The sequence below is a fragment of the Schistosoma mansoni genome, chromosome W (genome assembly GCF_000237925.1).
Source record: "Schistosoma mansoni strain Puerto Rico chromosome W, complete genome".
Classification (NCBI taxonomy): domain Eukaryota; kingdom Metazoa; phylum Platyhelminthes; class Trematoda; order Strigeidida; family Schistosomatidae; genus Schistosoma; species Schistosoma mansoni.
Window position 1 is genome coordinate 10,359,711 of NC_031502.1, and position 17,707 is coordinate 10,377,417.

Sequence of the window (17,707 nt, forward strand, 5' to 3'; positions counted from 1 at the left end):
GAGTAACAATACATGCTGACTCAAAGTAAACTTCGGTCATCGCAGAACTTGAAGTAGGAGTAATCAAACAACCAGTTCAGTGCTTGACTTTCTGATCTACAACGTCCGACTATCAAATAGTTTAATCACTTAAAGTATCAACAACCTGTCCTGTTCATTACCTTTCATTACTCAACTAGTCAAATAACTAAATTAGACTGATAATATATTTTATTGGTTGGTAGATCGATGACCAAAATTATTATACTTTGCTTTTCTCCTGTTGGCAATACATCATTTGGGATGGACTGTCAATTCTCATCAAAAATGGATAATATTCTATCTTGGCAAAACTATCCTTAAACTTCGCCTGTGTGTATACTACAAACATTTTTACTTCATAGAGATTACCACCACCACAGCTCATTTGCCTTCAATTGTCGAATGTTATTGCTGCTAGATGGCCAATGTATCTGTATCTTAGACTTGGTTCAATCGTTATTGGCTTGAATAGAATGAAAGTTATTAATCCGGATACCTTAGTCATAACAGGTATTAAATCAGTCAGTTGGGTTGTTTTAATATTAGGTATTGGGAGACAACCAGAAGGAATCTATGAAACTGTGCTATGCGATAGTTGATACTCGTTAGCAGGACATATCTCAGTCTTTTCAGACTGATGCTACCTGCAGGATTCGAACCCTAATCGTTATAATGTATTTAACTTCGTACTATGCTGGTAATAACATTAACTTCAAATGATAGATGTATTCCGTTTGTGTCCTGACCATCTTAGCACACCATACGATAGGGTAATATTTGTTAACTCAAGTGAAACTAATTGGTATTTGGTACTCGTGACTAAGACGGATATTAGGAAGACAGAAATTATTTTCCCAAATCCTACCAAGATCCGAGTTCTTCAGGCATCAATTCTTATCCACATATCACAAACCTATCTCATACATCTAATTACGAATTTAAATTTATAACTAAATTGTATTGCAGCTAATCAGTATTCTACATACATTACTGGACAGACCCATAATCAAGGAGAGCTTTCAACCTAAATATAAATTATTAACTCAAATGTTAAATGAAGAAATGGATACAGTGAAAAATATCTATGACTATCATGTAGCTGGTGAAAAATCTAGACAAGAAAGTGAGTAGTTGGTTAAAAGCTGAATTTTCAAAAAAAAATCTGCGACTTATTTGTTTCCCAATCGTTTAAAATATTTCAATGACTTTCTTGAATTGGTTTTAAATAACTAGTAATGTATTTTAACTTTAATATTTACTCACGAGCTTTAACGAAAAGTATGTAGCATAACATCATCGGAAACGCTCTAAAGCTCAAAAAGAAACATTACTATGACTATTGTGTTTTCTGCCACTTCATTTTTCCACCAACAGACGCAAGTATATAATAATCTATTCATATAAACTATATTATGAATCTCTGTACAATGCTACACACTGAAGTAAAATATTGAAAGTGGAATTACAATAAAACAAGTTTGTGGCCAGAAGACAAATAACCGTTAATCACTGTTGTAAACACATTGTTTTAAAATTTCTGAAATCGATCCATCACTAATAGCTACCAACATCTTATTTTAGTTTTACAAGTAAATCATTTAACACAATTTTCTAGTTGTTTATAAAATATTACTTACGCCTGTTAACCCTTGTGAGGCATTAGCTGTACACCATAGATCTCCAACTAACTCTGTTCTGGGCTCTCCTTTCCAGTTGTTGCCAAGCGCTATTCATCCTTTCAATGTCTACCTCTAATTTCTGATCCCACGTGTTCTCCGGTCTGGCTCTTTACCTTTTTCTTTAAGGATTCTAAGTTAGAGCTTGCTTTGTGATGCGATTCGATGATTTCCGTAAATTATGACTTATCCCCCTGATTTGTTACATGGAATAGGGTTGCTAACTCCTTGCCCAAAACTCCTCCTCTATCCGGCCTAGGGACCGGCACTAACCATAAACGAACTGCAGACAGAACTACAAAATACTAGAGTTCAAAAAATTTTTATGTTATTTCATATTCCACTTTTTATTGTATTTACTCTGAATCTGATTTGTATTTCTTAATATATAAAAGATAAATGAATAGTTTTGTTTTCCTCCATTATCAGTTCTGTCATTGAACTCAACATCATCTGCAAATAACAAGTCACAAACAGGTGATAAATCACCAGAAGAAAAGGATGATGTAAAACCTGGTCTTAACAAGAAACAACCATCTTATTATTCAGAAATTCATAAAAATATGCCTAGATTATCAGGAAATTTAAAATGGGCAAGTGATTTAAAAAGCCGCATTACACAACCCATGGAAATGATTAATCAATTAGACTTACCGTAAGTGTGATCTGATTTGTAAAGTTGAGCAAGAATTAGTTATTTTACTGTGTACTTCTGTCTATCGGTTTTCTTCTAACCAGACTTCCGTAAGATGACATGAAACCATATTCTTCATTCCTTAAGTTGTATTATTGTGGCCGACTTAATAAATATTTTTATTAAGGCAGTGATACTTACTTACGCCTGGAGGAGCATAGACCGCTCGCCAGCATTCTCCATCCAACTCTGTTCTGGGAAATTCTTCTCGGCCGTTTCCAGTTGCTGTTCATCCTTTTCATGCATGCTTCCGATTCTCTGCACAGCGTGTTCTTTGACCTTCCTCTTTTCCGTTTACCTTCAGGATTCTATGTTAGGGCTTGCCTCGTGATGCAGTTTGATGATTTCCGCAATATATGTCCTATATACTGTCAACATCTCCTAATTTCCTCCTCAGATCGAAGCTGGTTTGTTCTCTCTCACAGTAGGCTATTGCTGATGGTAGCCGGTCAACGGACATTGAGTATTTTACGTAAACAATTGTTAATAAATACTTGTACCTTTCTGATGATGGTTGTGGTAGTTCTCCAAGTTTCAGTTTAATACAGTAGAACCGTCTTGACGTTCGTATTGAAGATTCTTACTTTGATGTTGGATGACAGTTGTTTTGAGTTCCACAAGTTCTTCAAGTGTAGGAATGCTGTCCTTGCTTTGCCAATCCTCCCATTTACGTCTGCATCGGATCCTCCTTATTCTTCGATGCGGTCCAGCAGCACTGTCGATAACTTTTTCTGTTACTGACAGTAGTGTGATGCCTCTGCAGTTCTCACGATCGCTCATATCTTTCTCTGGTATCTTGATGAGGTATCCTTCTTTCCACTCTGTCAGTGGCACTTGTTCTTCCTCCCAAATCTTTCTGAATAGAACGTGGAGCATGTTTGTAGTTACTTCTATGTCTGAGTTTAGTGCTACAGCTGGTATATTGTCAGGTGCTGTTGCTTTTCCACTCTTGATTTGTCTGATGGCCATGCTGATTTCTTCGATTATTGGTGAAGTGACATCTATAGGAAGGTCTGTGTATGTGCAGCTTCGATGTCCGGTGGGTTCAGTAGGGCAGATCTATTCAAGAGTTCTTCAAAGTGTTCCTGTTCCTTTGTCCTTGAGTTTCAGTGATTGGCTTTCCTTCGTCCCTGACCGGCTTCTCTAGTTTACTATATTACCCTGTCAGTTTCTTCGTCGTTTCATATAGTTGTTTCATAATACCTTCTCTGGTAGCTTTTTCCACTATCGTTGCTAGCTCTTCCACGTATTTCTGGTTGTCAGCTGTAATACTCTTCTTCACTTGCTTATTTGCTTTTGTGTATTCAGTTTGTGCCTTCACTTTCTCTGTACTTGTTGGACTGTTGTTAATTTCTGTCTTCTTGTTTTTTCTTTCTCGAATCTTTTCTAGGGTTTTTGCGGCTCACAACTTCCTGACACGTTGAAATTAGTGCTTCTCTGATCCCTTACCAGTTGTCCTCCATAGTAGTTTCTTCTTTTTTCAGTAGATCTTGTAAGGCTTGGAACCTGTTGTTGAGAGATATCTTGAAGTCGTTGAGTTTGTCGGTATCTTGAATGAAGACTGCATTGAACTCTTATAATCCTGCTTGTCCAGTTGTCCAGTGCTTCTTTATCTTCAGTTTGATCTTGGCAACCACTAGTTGATGATGAGCTGAAGCTATGTCAGCTTCTCTCCTGGTTCTCACATCTTCCACTGACCTTGTGAATTTTTCAGTGATACATATATGATTGGTCTGGTTCTCCGTGGTGTGATCTGGTGAGACCCATGTAGCTTTGTGTATGCGTTTGTGTGGAAATATTGTGCCGTCTATAACAATTTCGTTGAATGCATATAAGTTTGCAAATCTGTCACCATTTTCATTTCTCTCACCCAGTCCATGTCGTCTCATGATATCTTCATATCCGGCGTTGTCCATTCCGACTTTGGAGTTTAGGTCTCCCATCAGAATGGTAAGATCTTTTTCTGAGCACTTCATTATGATTGATTGTAGCCTCTCGTAAAACTGACCTTTATCGTCGTTGCTGTCATTGGTGGGTGCATAACAATGGATAACATTCATTGTGATTGCCTTCTTCTTTGTTTTGAATGGTGCTTTGATGATTCTGAGTCCATGAGATCCCCCATCCTGTAAGTGCTTTACGTGCCTCTTTGGACAGCACCAGATCAACTCCCTGAGTATATGGAGCATTTTCTTCTCCGTGACCTGAGTAAAGCAGCATTATCTCTCCCGAATCTATCTTTTTCTGTTCAGCTTGGGTCCAATGGGCTTCACTTATTCCATAAACCGCCAGGTTGTATCTCCTCATTTCCGTTGTTATTTGACTGGTACTCCCGGTCTCCTACCCTGTCCGCACTTTCCATATACCTATAAAAATTGTTGCTCTGGTTGTTAGAAGGAGCATCGGCCTATTGACATCCGAAGAATCTCGGTTTTCATCATGAGGCGTCATAATTTTTCCTTCAACTCGGAGGGCAGAATTTAAACGGTTTAATTTGTTTATTCTGGTTAGCGTTTTTTTAGCAAGATTGTTTTCCATGGGATGGGGTTGCTAACCCCACACCTAATCCTCCTCCTTTGTGTGGGCTTGTGACCGGCAGTAACCCTAGAAGAGCTAAAGGCGGAGTTTAAGGCAATGATGAATCATTTTAGAGGAAAGGGTAAATGTGAATGAATAATCAAACACTGCTGAGTCAATATACTATATTTATATAAGTGTAAGAGGATAAAATAATAGATTTAGAATAATAGTTCATGGGTTCAAGTCGTTAATCCAGTCAGCTAATAAGCAATTTCATTTATCATTGGATTTGTTGTGCATCTCTCATTCACCTAAAAGTAACAACCAGTACTTCAAGGCTAGTAAAATCAAAAGGTGGTTGGTGGTCAGATCTTGTATTTCGGTTGATAAAATAGCAAGGTTTTCTTTCAACTTCGGTACTCATTCATGGTTACTAAAATTCACTTTGCCAACCAACGCCATTGCAAACAGTTAAGTTATTAGTTTCTAATTTTTGAATGCTAGTAGTTGTGCATAAAAACTACATCATTCTAAAACTCTTTACGACTTACTTCAGTAAAAAGCTTGGGCAAACCATGAATAAGGCTGAATAACGCTGTTCTGTGCAGCGTAACAAAGATAAAAGTAAAGGAGACTGTTGCAAACGGTGACGTCAATTGTTATGATAAGCTTAATACATTCAATTTCGTTTATTTGACATCATTGAAAATAACCTTTAGTAAGGTGTTTATTATTGACAAAGATTTTCTTGGAGTGGGGATTTGTGGAGATTGTAGTAATCTAATAGTTGAATTCATTAGTCGATGTAAGCTAGAGCACCATTAAAAACCTTGGAGCGCTGGACTGCCCTTTCGTCCTTATGTGAAATCCTCATCAGTGAACATCCACGGCCATCTCAAATGAAATCTTTTCAAAAGATATTATTTTCCCAACCTATCTTTCCTCCCCATAAAATTCACATTTTGCGAACAAGAACCACTTTTTATAGATGTTAAAATGTGAAGATCAAGAGAATTTATTTTTCGACTTAGTTGAATAGTAAAACATTATATTAAATGATTGAATGTAACATAACTGTTTCCAAAGGAGTATTTAATTCGCGAACTACGTAGAAAATAAATTTAATTAAATCTCATGACACTTTGCTTTGATCGCAATAAATTGGTTTGAACTATTCATATTATTTTAGGCGTGAAAACCTTTCGTAATTCATTAACTGAGTATAGGATTTACAATTGATTGATCACTTGGTAGTGGCCAATGTCATTTGCATCAGGTCCTTCTTAATCCAAATAGAATACTATCAACCATGTTGCTGTGCGACAACTGGTCGTGTGACTCGGCATCGTGTCTAATATATGATGTTCACTGTGGGATGTGTACTACATCTCATTGCTACGGGAGGTCAGTCGCATCCCCGGATAGCTCAGTGGTAACATCTCTAACTGTGAAGCTGGGTGACACGGGATCAAATCCGTCAGGAAGCATTAGTTCCCCAAAGATTACAAGCACACTGAACTGATCAGTGACAAATAGTGCGAAACCTTGGTCCTGTGTTTCCTGTCGACTACCTTCAACCACCAACTTAGAGTACCGGATTAGATTAGTTACTCAATGTTCTGACGAGACAATGAATCCTCATCAACTGATGTGGTTGGGACATGTATTACGTATGGCCAGACACCAACTACCTCAACCGACTATATTTTCTGGTGTAAAAGTAGATTGCAATAAACCTAAGGGTAACCAAATCAGGATGTGGCATTTGTCCATAAATTTACTGACAATCCAACTGAGTCATTTATGAAGGTGCAGACTACCTGATTGGAGTCCAAGCGATTGTCGTAACCAATGTTGAGAAACTTTCTGTGACATGACTCAGAATTATTCACAATGGTACAGATGCATTGACTCTTTATCTTCCCTTGGATCTTATGTCTATAGATTATCTTATAATTTTTTTTACTGCATGAACCTATATTTTATCCTCGAGTTAGGCCTTCTATGACTAAACTTTCCTACAACTGCTGATATTGTTATTACTTCAACTTCTGTCAAATCTCTCTTGATAAATTCATTTCGTTGTGCTAATGTGTAGTATGACAACTTTAACCGGTGCACTCATGTACTAGGTTCTACGTTGCATGTGACCGACTGACCTAGTTCCATGCAAGCTATGACCTTCAAATGAATCTGTTTTAAACACAACACTGATCTAGAATAATTTTCCTCATGTACTATGTTATTCAAATTACTCAAGCAGTTGAATCGCAGAAGATTATCAATGTTACCTGATCTAGTAAACAACTGTTAACCTCGTTTGATTCTCTATTTCTCTATACTTTCGTTTTAGAATATTTCACACCAAAGAAGGTGAATTAATTCAAAAGAAATATGATCAAATACTGAATCTCCTTCATGAGTAAGCCTGATTTCTTTTGAGAATGATAGTGGTTTCGTGCTCTTTGTGACTTATTAAGACACCGACTGTTGTTCTAAATTGTATATCGATAAAAGCGTAGGCTTTATTCACAACGTTTAAACAATTTAATATTGTAAAATTAAATATCACTCAAAATTATAAGACCCATTTGTCCATTATCTTCTGTTAAATACTAAACACTGCAACTAATTTTTATTCTGCACTTTCAAAGTCTACTCTTATTAATCATTCTAAGAATCTCCCTCTTTCTTTCGTGTCCTACTTTTGTGCTGTTGTGAATTGCTTAACTTGAACCCATAATCATCTCCAAAATTTCTACAGTGTTGAACCAATCTACCTTGACTATCTGTCTGACACCAATTATAAATACAGAATTCTATTTAGACGTATGGAGAAATGAAATTCACACAAAAATCCAAGAGGTGCTGTCTTAAATCTGATTAGTTCGTATGCAATTTGTTGTCTAGACATCCAATTTGTTATTTGATCAAAAACTATTTAGAGATTGCACCTGTTTATAGGAATTAGCGAGAAATGTGAGTTGTTTGTTAATGCTAAATAGTATTTTTAAAAATTTCGATTTTTTGTCTACCATTGGGCAACAGTAATCTATGGGCTATTGCGACTAGTACTCTCTGGATAGTTGTTTCATCCCAATTTCGAAGTCTTCAACAGTTCATGCTTTGTGGCGATATATATATGGCGGGACTTTGAAACTAAGCTTTTCCTATTAAACAACCAACCAATCAATCACCATCAGTTTCCAAGAATAACTGCAGTCATTTTACTACACAGAATAACCACATTGGTTTAAATAATTTATCCTCAATATAATAATCATAAATGTTATCACTTATTTTTAATGCATTTAGGAAAATCCATACAGATCACTTAAGAATTATTTTCTTTACTCATTAATAGATATACACGTTTATATTTGTTATTATATTGTAGCTATGAAAAACGTGCCTTTGATGAATGGTCTAAAAGTGTAGATGAAATATGTTCATTTAATTTATCTCAACCATTACTTGTACGTGATTTAAATACGAAAATGCTAAGTGTAAATTTTGACGCAAAAGTGAGTTTTAAACTACACATATTCATATAAATTATTCTGGAAATGTTTATAGTTGAAACCTCATCGTCCATGATGACTGGATCATCCACTACACATGATTCAATATGCTGTACTGGCATAACATAGATGATCGGAAATAATTTTGGGACCTACTAAACCGAATAACAACATTAGTCTATTAGGTCATACAATATCAGACTGAAAAGTAACTGTACATGTAGGCTTCTTAGCTTAATTATTCAAGACAATCGTAATACCTGAAAGGACACCTATAGTGCCGTAGTTTATTGGTAATAACACAAGTGTTTTCATTCTCTATCATCCCTTAAATCTAAGGTTTCAAGGTTATATCAAGATTTTAATTCAACGAATTTATTCCTCCTTTTCTAACTAAACTCTGTGTTATGGTTTGACTACCATTAGTATTACTATTTCAATTACCTTACTATGTTGTTGCGCAACGTTCTACCTTATTCATGACTGACAGAATGAAAATAATATATCACAACACAATTAAAGAGAGGAACTTTTGAGGTTGACTATTATTGCGCGGCGACTGTGATCCCTGAACCCCAATTATGGAAATTTTCTGGATGTTATAAAAAATATTTGGCAACAAGTGATTGGTTAAATTGTTTTAGGAAGTGCATGCTCATATGATAATGAGCAAGCATTTTGTTGCCTGTAATAATTTTTTAATTGTCTGTAAACTGTGCATCTTCTTGATCTGATTAGTTCAAATCAAAGTAGCATAAACTGGTTTGATTGGATGTGAAAACTTGCATTTTTACATTTGAATTTTATTTCTAATAAAAAATTCTCTCCGACTGTTCCACCTGCGTTTTGATAAAAATTTGTAACTCCTAAAAGAAATAGACATCAATGCTATTAGATTGCTCTGCTATACTCCTGTCTGTGAATAGATATTGAAATAAGAAGTTTATTGAAATTTCTTTCCGATCACATAGAAATGGAACTGAAGTCGTTAGGTATCGTGATAAGAGAAATACTATGCACGTCATTAAAAGTAAACTGGGAAAAAACTAATAACTGTCTTTAATAATTGATAATAGTAGTTACTGAACTTGAAAGCTAATAAAATGTTTAAGTAGAAAACTGATTTTCATTGCAGCATTTTCGAGAGTTATTTGGACACATAGTTCAATCTTGTAATAATTGTTATATGTATGTAAATAATTGAATAAATTATTGTGATAAAATAATGAATAGGGTGTATATTAATAACTCTAAACGTCAAGGATTGTTGAATGAATAAGCGTTTACGCTTTCTTACTGTTTCAATAAGGTTCACCCATCTATCGAATTCACCAGCTAAGAGGAGAACGACAATAGTAAAGTTTTCCTTGAACTCCTACTCTCTAGAAGGATAGACGGTTCCATAAAAAGATATATATTTAGAAATAATACATGAACTGGTTAGTATACCCATTTCCCTAGGTTTACACCTTTTCAATACCAAATAGTTTTAGGTAAATATCTCAGTCACAGAACCGAACTATTATGTTCTGAAGATAGTGCAGATAGCGGAATAGATACACTAAAGAACGCATTGCAAAATAACAGCTATCCAGATAATTTCGTCAAAAAATTCCTATTAGGAGGTATTTAAAAAAGAAACTGTGACTCGATCAGTGAAAAAAACCTGTATTTGAAATTTCACTTCAAAGAGGACATAGCGGGTGACATTTTAACACGTCGACTCTAAAGATTTGTTGAAAGGAAGTTTCACACCGCCAAGTTACATATAGTTTTCTCAACAAGATCAGTACTTACACAAAAAATCAAGGATAGGCTATAGATATGTGTATACAACTTCAACTACTGCTATGGAGCTAGTTACATAGGCAGTACTCAGAGGGCTTTATCCTTGTGTGTACCAGCATGATTGGGGAAAGGAATGACTATATCAATTAACAGTACAGTTTTTTCTCACTTGGTAGATAACGAACATCATATTTAAATCGACGAAGCCTTCTCTGTTTTAAATGAATTTCCACAGAATCTTATGTGTCGAGAAGAGGTATATCCAGCCTCTATGTTTCCCTTGGCCCATTACTGTATCACCGGATGCCGAAGCTGGATATTATAAACCCCCCATACTCCCTATCAATTCCTTTTGTGTTTATACCTTTCTTAATCTTCACATTCATCTTTCCTAATCCACATTCTTTTTTATCACAATTACCTTGATAACACCCTCTTATTACACATTATATTCAGACGACGATTGGAACGCTACCAGATACAACGTACTCAAGAATACTTTATCCGTGTCCGTGACAATGTTCGAAACAGTAGAGCTTGTAGTTTGTACGTTATTTACGTCCATAATTTGGAGAAAAGGTGATCAGTCGAGAAATATTTACCTTTTATATCAATTTTCAGAAATAACTAAGCAATTATTACCATTTTAAAACCAATTTTTTAATTGGACGAAACCGGATGAAAAACTTTTTAAATGGGATGGGAAATTTCTTATTTTAAAAAATATACAAAAATCACCGTGTGATAAATGATATTCAACTTTTTTGAACAACCAGTGAAATATTCTTATGTCAACTAATAAATTTATAATTTAACTATTAACTACTGAATACAACGTTCATCTGACCGTCGATTTTTTCGAAACTTAGAACGACGATGACTAATGAAATAATCAAATCCTACACAACTGGTTGAGACAAACATGAGTTTTACAGTCAAAAAACTGTTTGTTACTTGTTTTAAAAATCACCTCTGACATTTTATAGTCACTGTTTGCAATGACTGTTTATGCTTACTGTCCCAGCTACCTTGTGGTTTACCTCATTCCAGTAAGTTGTTCATATTGAAATGGATAATGGTCTGGTATAAGGGACAAATACACAACAACATTCACTAGCTGATGTATCTTACTGAATGTTCTAGCGTTAGTTGCTAGTATTTGATATGTGGTGGTGAAAGTAAAGTATGATTGATCACTGAGCGTGGACAAACAGTCACGCAGTCTACCAACTACTGAGTATGATTTCTCTTCCTGTTATTGATTTCTACTCTGGACTCGCTAAATGTGACTGTAACTGTGTTGAATGAAGTATTATATAGTGTTATTCTGGTTATCTATTCTGGGTCGTGAATCCTGGATCTGATACTACATGAGTAGTCTCATTATCGTACTAGAGTATTATCGTAGTATACTTGAGAGTGGGAAAAATATTTTAAACCATCCATTGTATCAGTAATATTACATAAACAACGTCTTCATCATGCGTTAAAAATTCATTTAAAAGAAGATACTCAGATCTATTTTCTTTGAAAAATACTATCAAAATGTAGCTGTCAAAATCAACAAAAAATTCCGCTTCCTACAGCTACTTTACTACGATACTATGACAAAGTTATGGTCTGTTATAATCCTTCACGAAGATATACTGAATAAATAAAACATATGAAACCAAACGTTTCATTTGATATTTTGCCTCAACTCTTATGAATCAAATACATTGGATGCTAGAGCCAATCAACCAATCATTGGAAGTCACAACTACACTTACCATACATGTTGTCTTGTTTTAAGACTATTCATAAGTATAAGCCAGTGGTTTCTGCAAAATAAATATATTTCATAGATACCTTTCATCACAAACCAAGAAGGACGTGATATATACTTTATCCCACTTCAAAATTTGTTAGGAGTATACACAACATGACACTAAATCAAAATCGAAGCCTTCAGTTCTCGCAATAAACAAAATACTTCTAAACCATTATGTAAAAGTCCTATGATCAACATTTACATCAGTTATTCAGTACTCTTGGGTTTTCCAGCCAATGTAAGTTTGCTACGAAAGTTCTTTTCAAACTATATAAGAACCCCCCACAAAGTCATCCAAATTAAATATAGATGAACCTGAAATTGTTTGTCAATCAAATTCAACTCTTTTTAGCGCTCCTTGATTTTTAGTGGCCATCCGGTTGGTGACAGTCCCTGACGAAATCAATTTACACTTTGAAAATTATCTGTTTAATGCATTATTCAAAAGTTAGTTATCAATTAAAATTTAACTGTTGATCATATTTTATGTACTTTTATTTCACTAGCTTGTAGCTATTCTTCGTGAGGTTAAATATTTAGGCTTATATACAGAAGAAATAATTCCTGATTCAGCAACTAAATTATATGAACAAAATGAGAAATTGCGCAATTTTCATATTAGTTTAGATATGATTGTTCAAGCATATAGTTATTTATCTAATCAACTTATATCTGTTGAAACAGAATTAATAAACAACGAAATGGGTTTATTTGATAAACTAGCGAAAGAAGCTGAAACCTCATTGAGTTGGAAAACTAGTGGTAGGTGACTTTTTCTTAATTTACTCAGTTATTACTGATTATATATTTCATGTATATACAAAAAAATAGATATTAAGTGATGAAAAGCAGTCAGTGAAAAGTCTTAAAAAATGAGTCCCCTAATAATACATTAAAAGGACTATAACCATTGTACTTTGATGAACTATGATAACGTTAAATCCAGGTGTAAGACATTAAATTTACTTTAATTTCTTTCATGTTTTATGAAAATATTTATGGTGACCTTCACTAGACATAGTGGCACCCCACCACCAAACATCACGGAGAGTTTACACTGTATTGATTTCATTTTGTATGGTGCTATAACTTAACAACTTAACTCGCAGGTTTTCGTCTCTACTGAATATTATAGAATAACCATGATTACTATTTGATAAGCCATTTATATATGGAATTATTTTCCAAATTTATAGTTGCAGTACTAAATAAAAGCTATCCATCAGAGTTATTCGGCAATTTAAAGTGATTTGGCTTGATTGCTAATGTGATCTATACGAACTTGGATTGATATACATTCGGGCTAGGTTCTACGTTGGAAATTAATGTCTGAGGTAGTTATAACTGACTATATATAAAGCTTTCATTTTCTTTAAATACGAAGATATATTTCCAAAAACAACCATTGTCTATATGAGCAGGGATGGATGGTGGATTGAAGTGGAATCCAGGACACACGTTTCATCCCATTCGGGACTCGTCAGCTGGATGTACCTGCATGTACCTTCATTTTCTATATAGCTATTGTTGGGGCACCTATACAGAATGTTCAAATCAATTATAACCCATGATCTATAGAGTTAATTCAGTCGAAAGCTGAATAGTAACTCTCCGATGACATTAGATCATTATCACATTATATCCGTATCTCAAATTGACTGGAGTTTAAACCATAAGACTCTGGACCCTAACTTGATGGCTTATAAAGAGACGGGAAAGATTTAAGTTCGATCCTACGTGGAGTCATAGGTGAACATTCCTCAGATCCTTGAATCGAATAAATATGGTTTTTAGAAAAACTTCATTTCCAGTACTTATATGTAGCTCTACATTTTTTACACTTCAAATCATTGTTGTTCAATCCTTCAATCGGATATACTAAATATGATTCATAAAAACTACGGCCAACACATGATTTTGTTAGCATGCAAAATATCACTTCTTATAAGTCCTACATATATTAATCGTGAATTGTTTATCAATATTTTTTTCAGACGCATGGGATTATATACAAAAAACACGAAACCAGATCGATGATTTAAAACATCGCGTCGTACAAACTCAAGAAAATGTACAACAAATTCGTTTAATCATGATCACTTGGTCTAAAATACCATTGTTTGAACGCAAAGATGGTAAAAAAGATACGTTATTAGGATTGGATGATCGAGAGGATAGGTGTTCTAAACGTTATACAGAAATTGCAGATGCCGGGAAACAAATACTTAGTCTTCTGCAAGTAAGTAAAAAAGGAATATTAAAACATGTCTCAAGTAGGATCACTGACCAGGATGACAAAACTGGCGTAATCAGAATTATTTGTTCTTACTAAATGGTTTATCGAATTTTCTCCGTGCTTTAACTTAAAAAATGTCATTTATTCTGGGAAGAAGCTAGTATGTCAGTCATTAACAACGTGGAGCTTGTAACAAATGTGTATCAATCCAAGTTGCATACAATATCAGATCATGTGAGATGGGATTATTATAATGATTACTTAAGGCACTAACAGTATTTGTTGTATCTGTAATAATAAAAATAACGTTTAACATAAAATATAAGATTCGAGAAGAAGGAAGGAGTTCAAGAAATGAAAAGTAATAAATAATCTTGGAATTTATGATTTACTGAAAGATAAAGAATGGATGTATATGCGCGATTGCAATACCGGTTTAAAGTTATGTCACTCAATTCCCCCAGACACTGTTTACGATAATCGCGAGGACTTCAACCGTGTAGTCTGCACAAATAGACTGAATTTGTAAAATATAGATGAATCCTAATTTTACGAGTGAATAATATCACGTTCGTCATAAATTTTGAAGATTTTTGGTCAAATACTACATGCAGTCGTGGATTTCTGTCACTAATCTGCTTCAGACTAAAATGAAAAAGATGTTTAATGTATTCTAATTTCTAAAAATTATTCAACTCAAGTCAATTCTTGGTGAAAACTATCTCTTCAAATCCAAAAAAACTTTGAAAACATCAAATTAAATTAGACAAGTAAATTTTTGACAGGGAGATCAACTGAATACATAAAAAGTATTCACTTCGTTTGTTTTCAAGTAACTTAAAACCTAGTATCGATTGCAATAATGTTGCAATGCAAATAACTTTCTAAGCACTATTTTACAAGCCTAGTTACATCATAAAACCTAACCAATAAATTCAAATTCATTAACCTCTTGCTTTTATACAAACTGTATAACACAAAATGACATTACCTGTTAGTAGAATAAACGATGCCAGGTATTCAACCCTACTAAGAAGTTTCAAACATGAAAATAAAACTTCTTTTTTTCATTTATTCTCCCCACTTCTCTTCTTAAGTCACTTATAAAGTACAGTTTTATATACACTTCTCTGATATACACTTCAGTGGCCCGTTGATCTGACTCCTATTTGAGTTAACGTATGAATATGCCATGAATAAAAATCTTTAATTTAATTTCTCATATTAAACCTGGACTAACCCCCTCTTGCGACGACGGCAATAAGTAGCCGAATCCGGATTGAGTTGGATGAACTCATTTTACCCACATGTCAACTTAGACAGACATTAATGATGAGAAGTGGAAAGTCGAAGCGTTGAAGGCAAGCGTACTAACTCCTTTCGCTAACCCGTGACTCATTATCTATAGCTAGACGAAAGTCAACTGAAGACATGTGATGAATGAGGTGAACGGTAGACACACACACGCTCATATAAAAACAGTCAAGGTTATCAGTGAATAATTGACGAGGTCATAATGAGATTCAAAAGGTATAAATTGAGTGGTCTGTCCGGAAGCCAGAATAACCCATGTGGGCTTGACGTGGTACTAGACACTACAATACTTTAGTTGTTTATGTGCTAGTTACTCCGTCAGCCATGATCGGTACAGAACCCCGGCACGTACGTAGGTTGGTTGAAGTTATTATACAACGTTAATGAGGTAAAAGAATCTAAAAAGATGAGTAGCAAAAGAGTCGAAGTAATGATAATGAGGGTAATGAGAAAGACTAAACACTGAGAATATGGTTTGTAAAGCAAGAATATAAAAGAGTGTATGGAGGAATATTGAAATTAAAGATCGAAGGCAACGTAGTGAGCGAGTGTACCTGGGCCATTATGACAGATTCTGATTCATGTGACATAATCCCCAACCCATGATCACCGTTGACAACTTTATGGGCTCTTATCAAGCATTGGTTTGACTGCCCCTATCTTCTTTCCAACTTATTCTTACACAAGTCAACAGTGCTCGTCGAGGTAGGTGGTTTTAATGCATACTTAGTACATGTCCTAACTTCCTCAGTCGATGAAGATTCACAACCTCATCAAACTGTACTTCATCTTTACCTAGTAACCGATGCCTAACCTCAGCACTGTTCGCTTGTTCGTTCCACAATGCAAGAGCAATGTGTTCAAGTACACCGATGATTGGATACCTGCACCCTACGAATATCGTTAACATTCAAAGACTGCATTTTATAGCTATATAATTGTAAAAGACTGTCTCTTAAGTAGTATATACGTCCATTGGTTGACGGACTTACATCTCGCCTACACCACAAGAAACTTAAATTAGAAAAAACCGACCAATACTTCTTTTTGAGGCTTCATATTTTAAGGGCCTTACATCTGGTTAAGGAAATCTGTGTGGTAAGGTAAAGCGTGTTATTCTTACGGCCAATCTTTTCTAATCCACTCCTTTTGTTGTGAAATGTCAGGATCACTAGAGATACTGTTTGTTTGAATGAAAAACCCTGCTGCCATCATAACTCGTAAAAGTCAACAGCATGATTTCACTTTAGGTTTCTGCTCTTAATCTGACCGTTCTACAATCAACCTACTTGATACGGTAAGGTCTAAATTTACGAGTGGTCCTGTAAACAAACCACTTATAATAAGTTGTGGAATGGCAGATATCTATTTTTCTGCCATTGTAATATTTTAAATCTATTATCTTCATTAATTCAATCAAGAAATGTATTCTCCGAATAGCATTTTCCGAAGTTGTTGTATATTCGTCAGTAATGTGTGCTATGTTTTACTCCTTTCTAAAATCTAGGTAATGTATAATAGTGAAATTACCAGATCATATCCAGGATATCTTGTAGATTCTGCTCCTTGCTTGTGTAATGGATTGCTGTAACTGACCGCTTAAAATCGTGGAAATAATGTTCTGACTTTCAAACTTTTCTTGAATTTCAACAAAATAGGTCCTTTTTTCTGTGATGGTGGAGACAATTTGAAACTCAGGTGGATGATCTAGGTGGGGTTCTGTTCTCTAAGATGGTTGGTTTGGTCGTGGAGCTTTCATTGTTCTTCTGAACAACATTATCAGAACAAACTTCAGGTAGAAGTCTCCTACCTGTTTTCTTGATTTTAGATGTTTTCATTAAGTTCATTAAGCTGATGTACATAGCGATGGTCTTCTTCTGTAGATCGATTGATACTTATTCTCAATGTCGTGTTTGAGTCTTCGATCTCGTAAAATTTATGTTCGCGTTTTCAATTATAGGCTTGGTATTCAATTAATCTGTGGTGTCGTTTCAAAAACTCTGAGGAATATATTTTCCGAGTTCCGTTAATACTTTTCTTCCATAAGCAATCATTCTGCATCAACATTTACTGATTTTTTCAACTTTGTCTACTTACAAGAGAGATTAGCTTTGTCACTATTTAGTT

The 17,707-nt window shown here is 34.8% G+C and overlaps 1 protein-coding gene across 1 annotated transcript in view; it reads left to right on the plus strand.

Moving 5' to 3' along the window:
* The window catches only part of Smp_067620 (hypothetical protein), a gene marked incomplete at both ends in the record, with an annotated part of 35,524 nt that overhangs the window by 11,338 nt on the left and 6,479 nt on the right, over nucleotides 1-17,707 (plus strand). Inside the window, 6 exons of the mRNA XM_018788501.1 lie at nucleotides 988-1,144; nucleotides 2,247-2,352; nucleotides 7,265-7,333; nucleotides 8,309-8,435; nucleotides 12,537-12,792; nucleotides 14,025-14,269. Of these exons, the coding sequence (XP_018654037.1) occupies nucleotides 988-1,144; nucleotides 2,247-2,352; nucleotides 7,265-7,333; nucleotides 8,309-8,435; nucleotides 12,537-12,792; nucleotides 14,025-14,269 (960 nt within the window). The remainder of the gene's footprint in view (nucleotides 1-987; nucleotides 1,145-2,246; nucleotides 2,353-7,264; nucleotides 7,334-8,308; nucleotides 8,436-12,536; nucleotides 12,793-14,024; nucleotides 14,270-17,707) is intronic.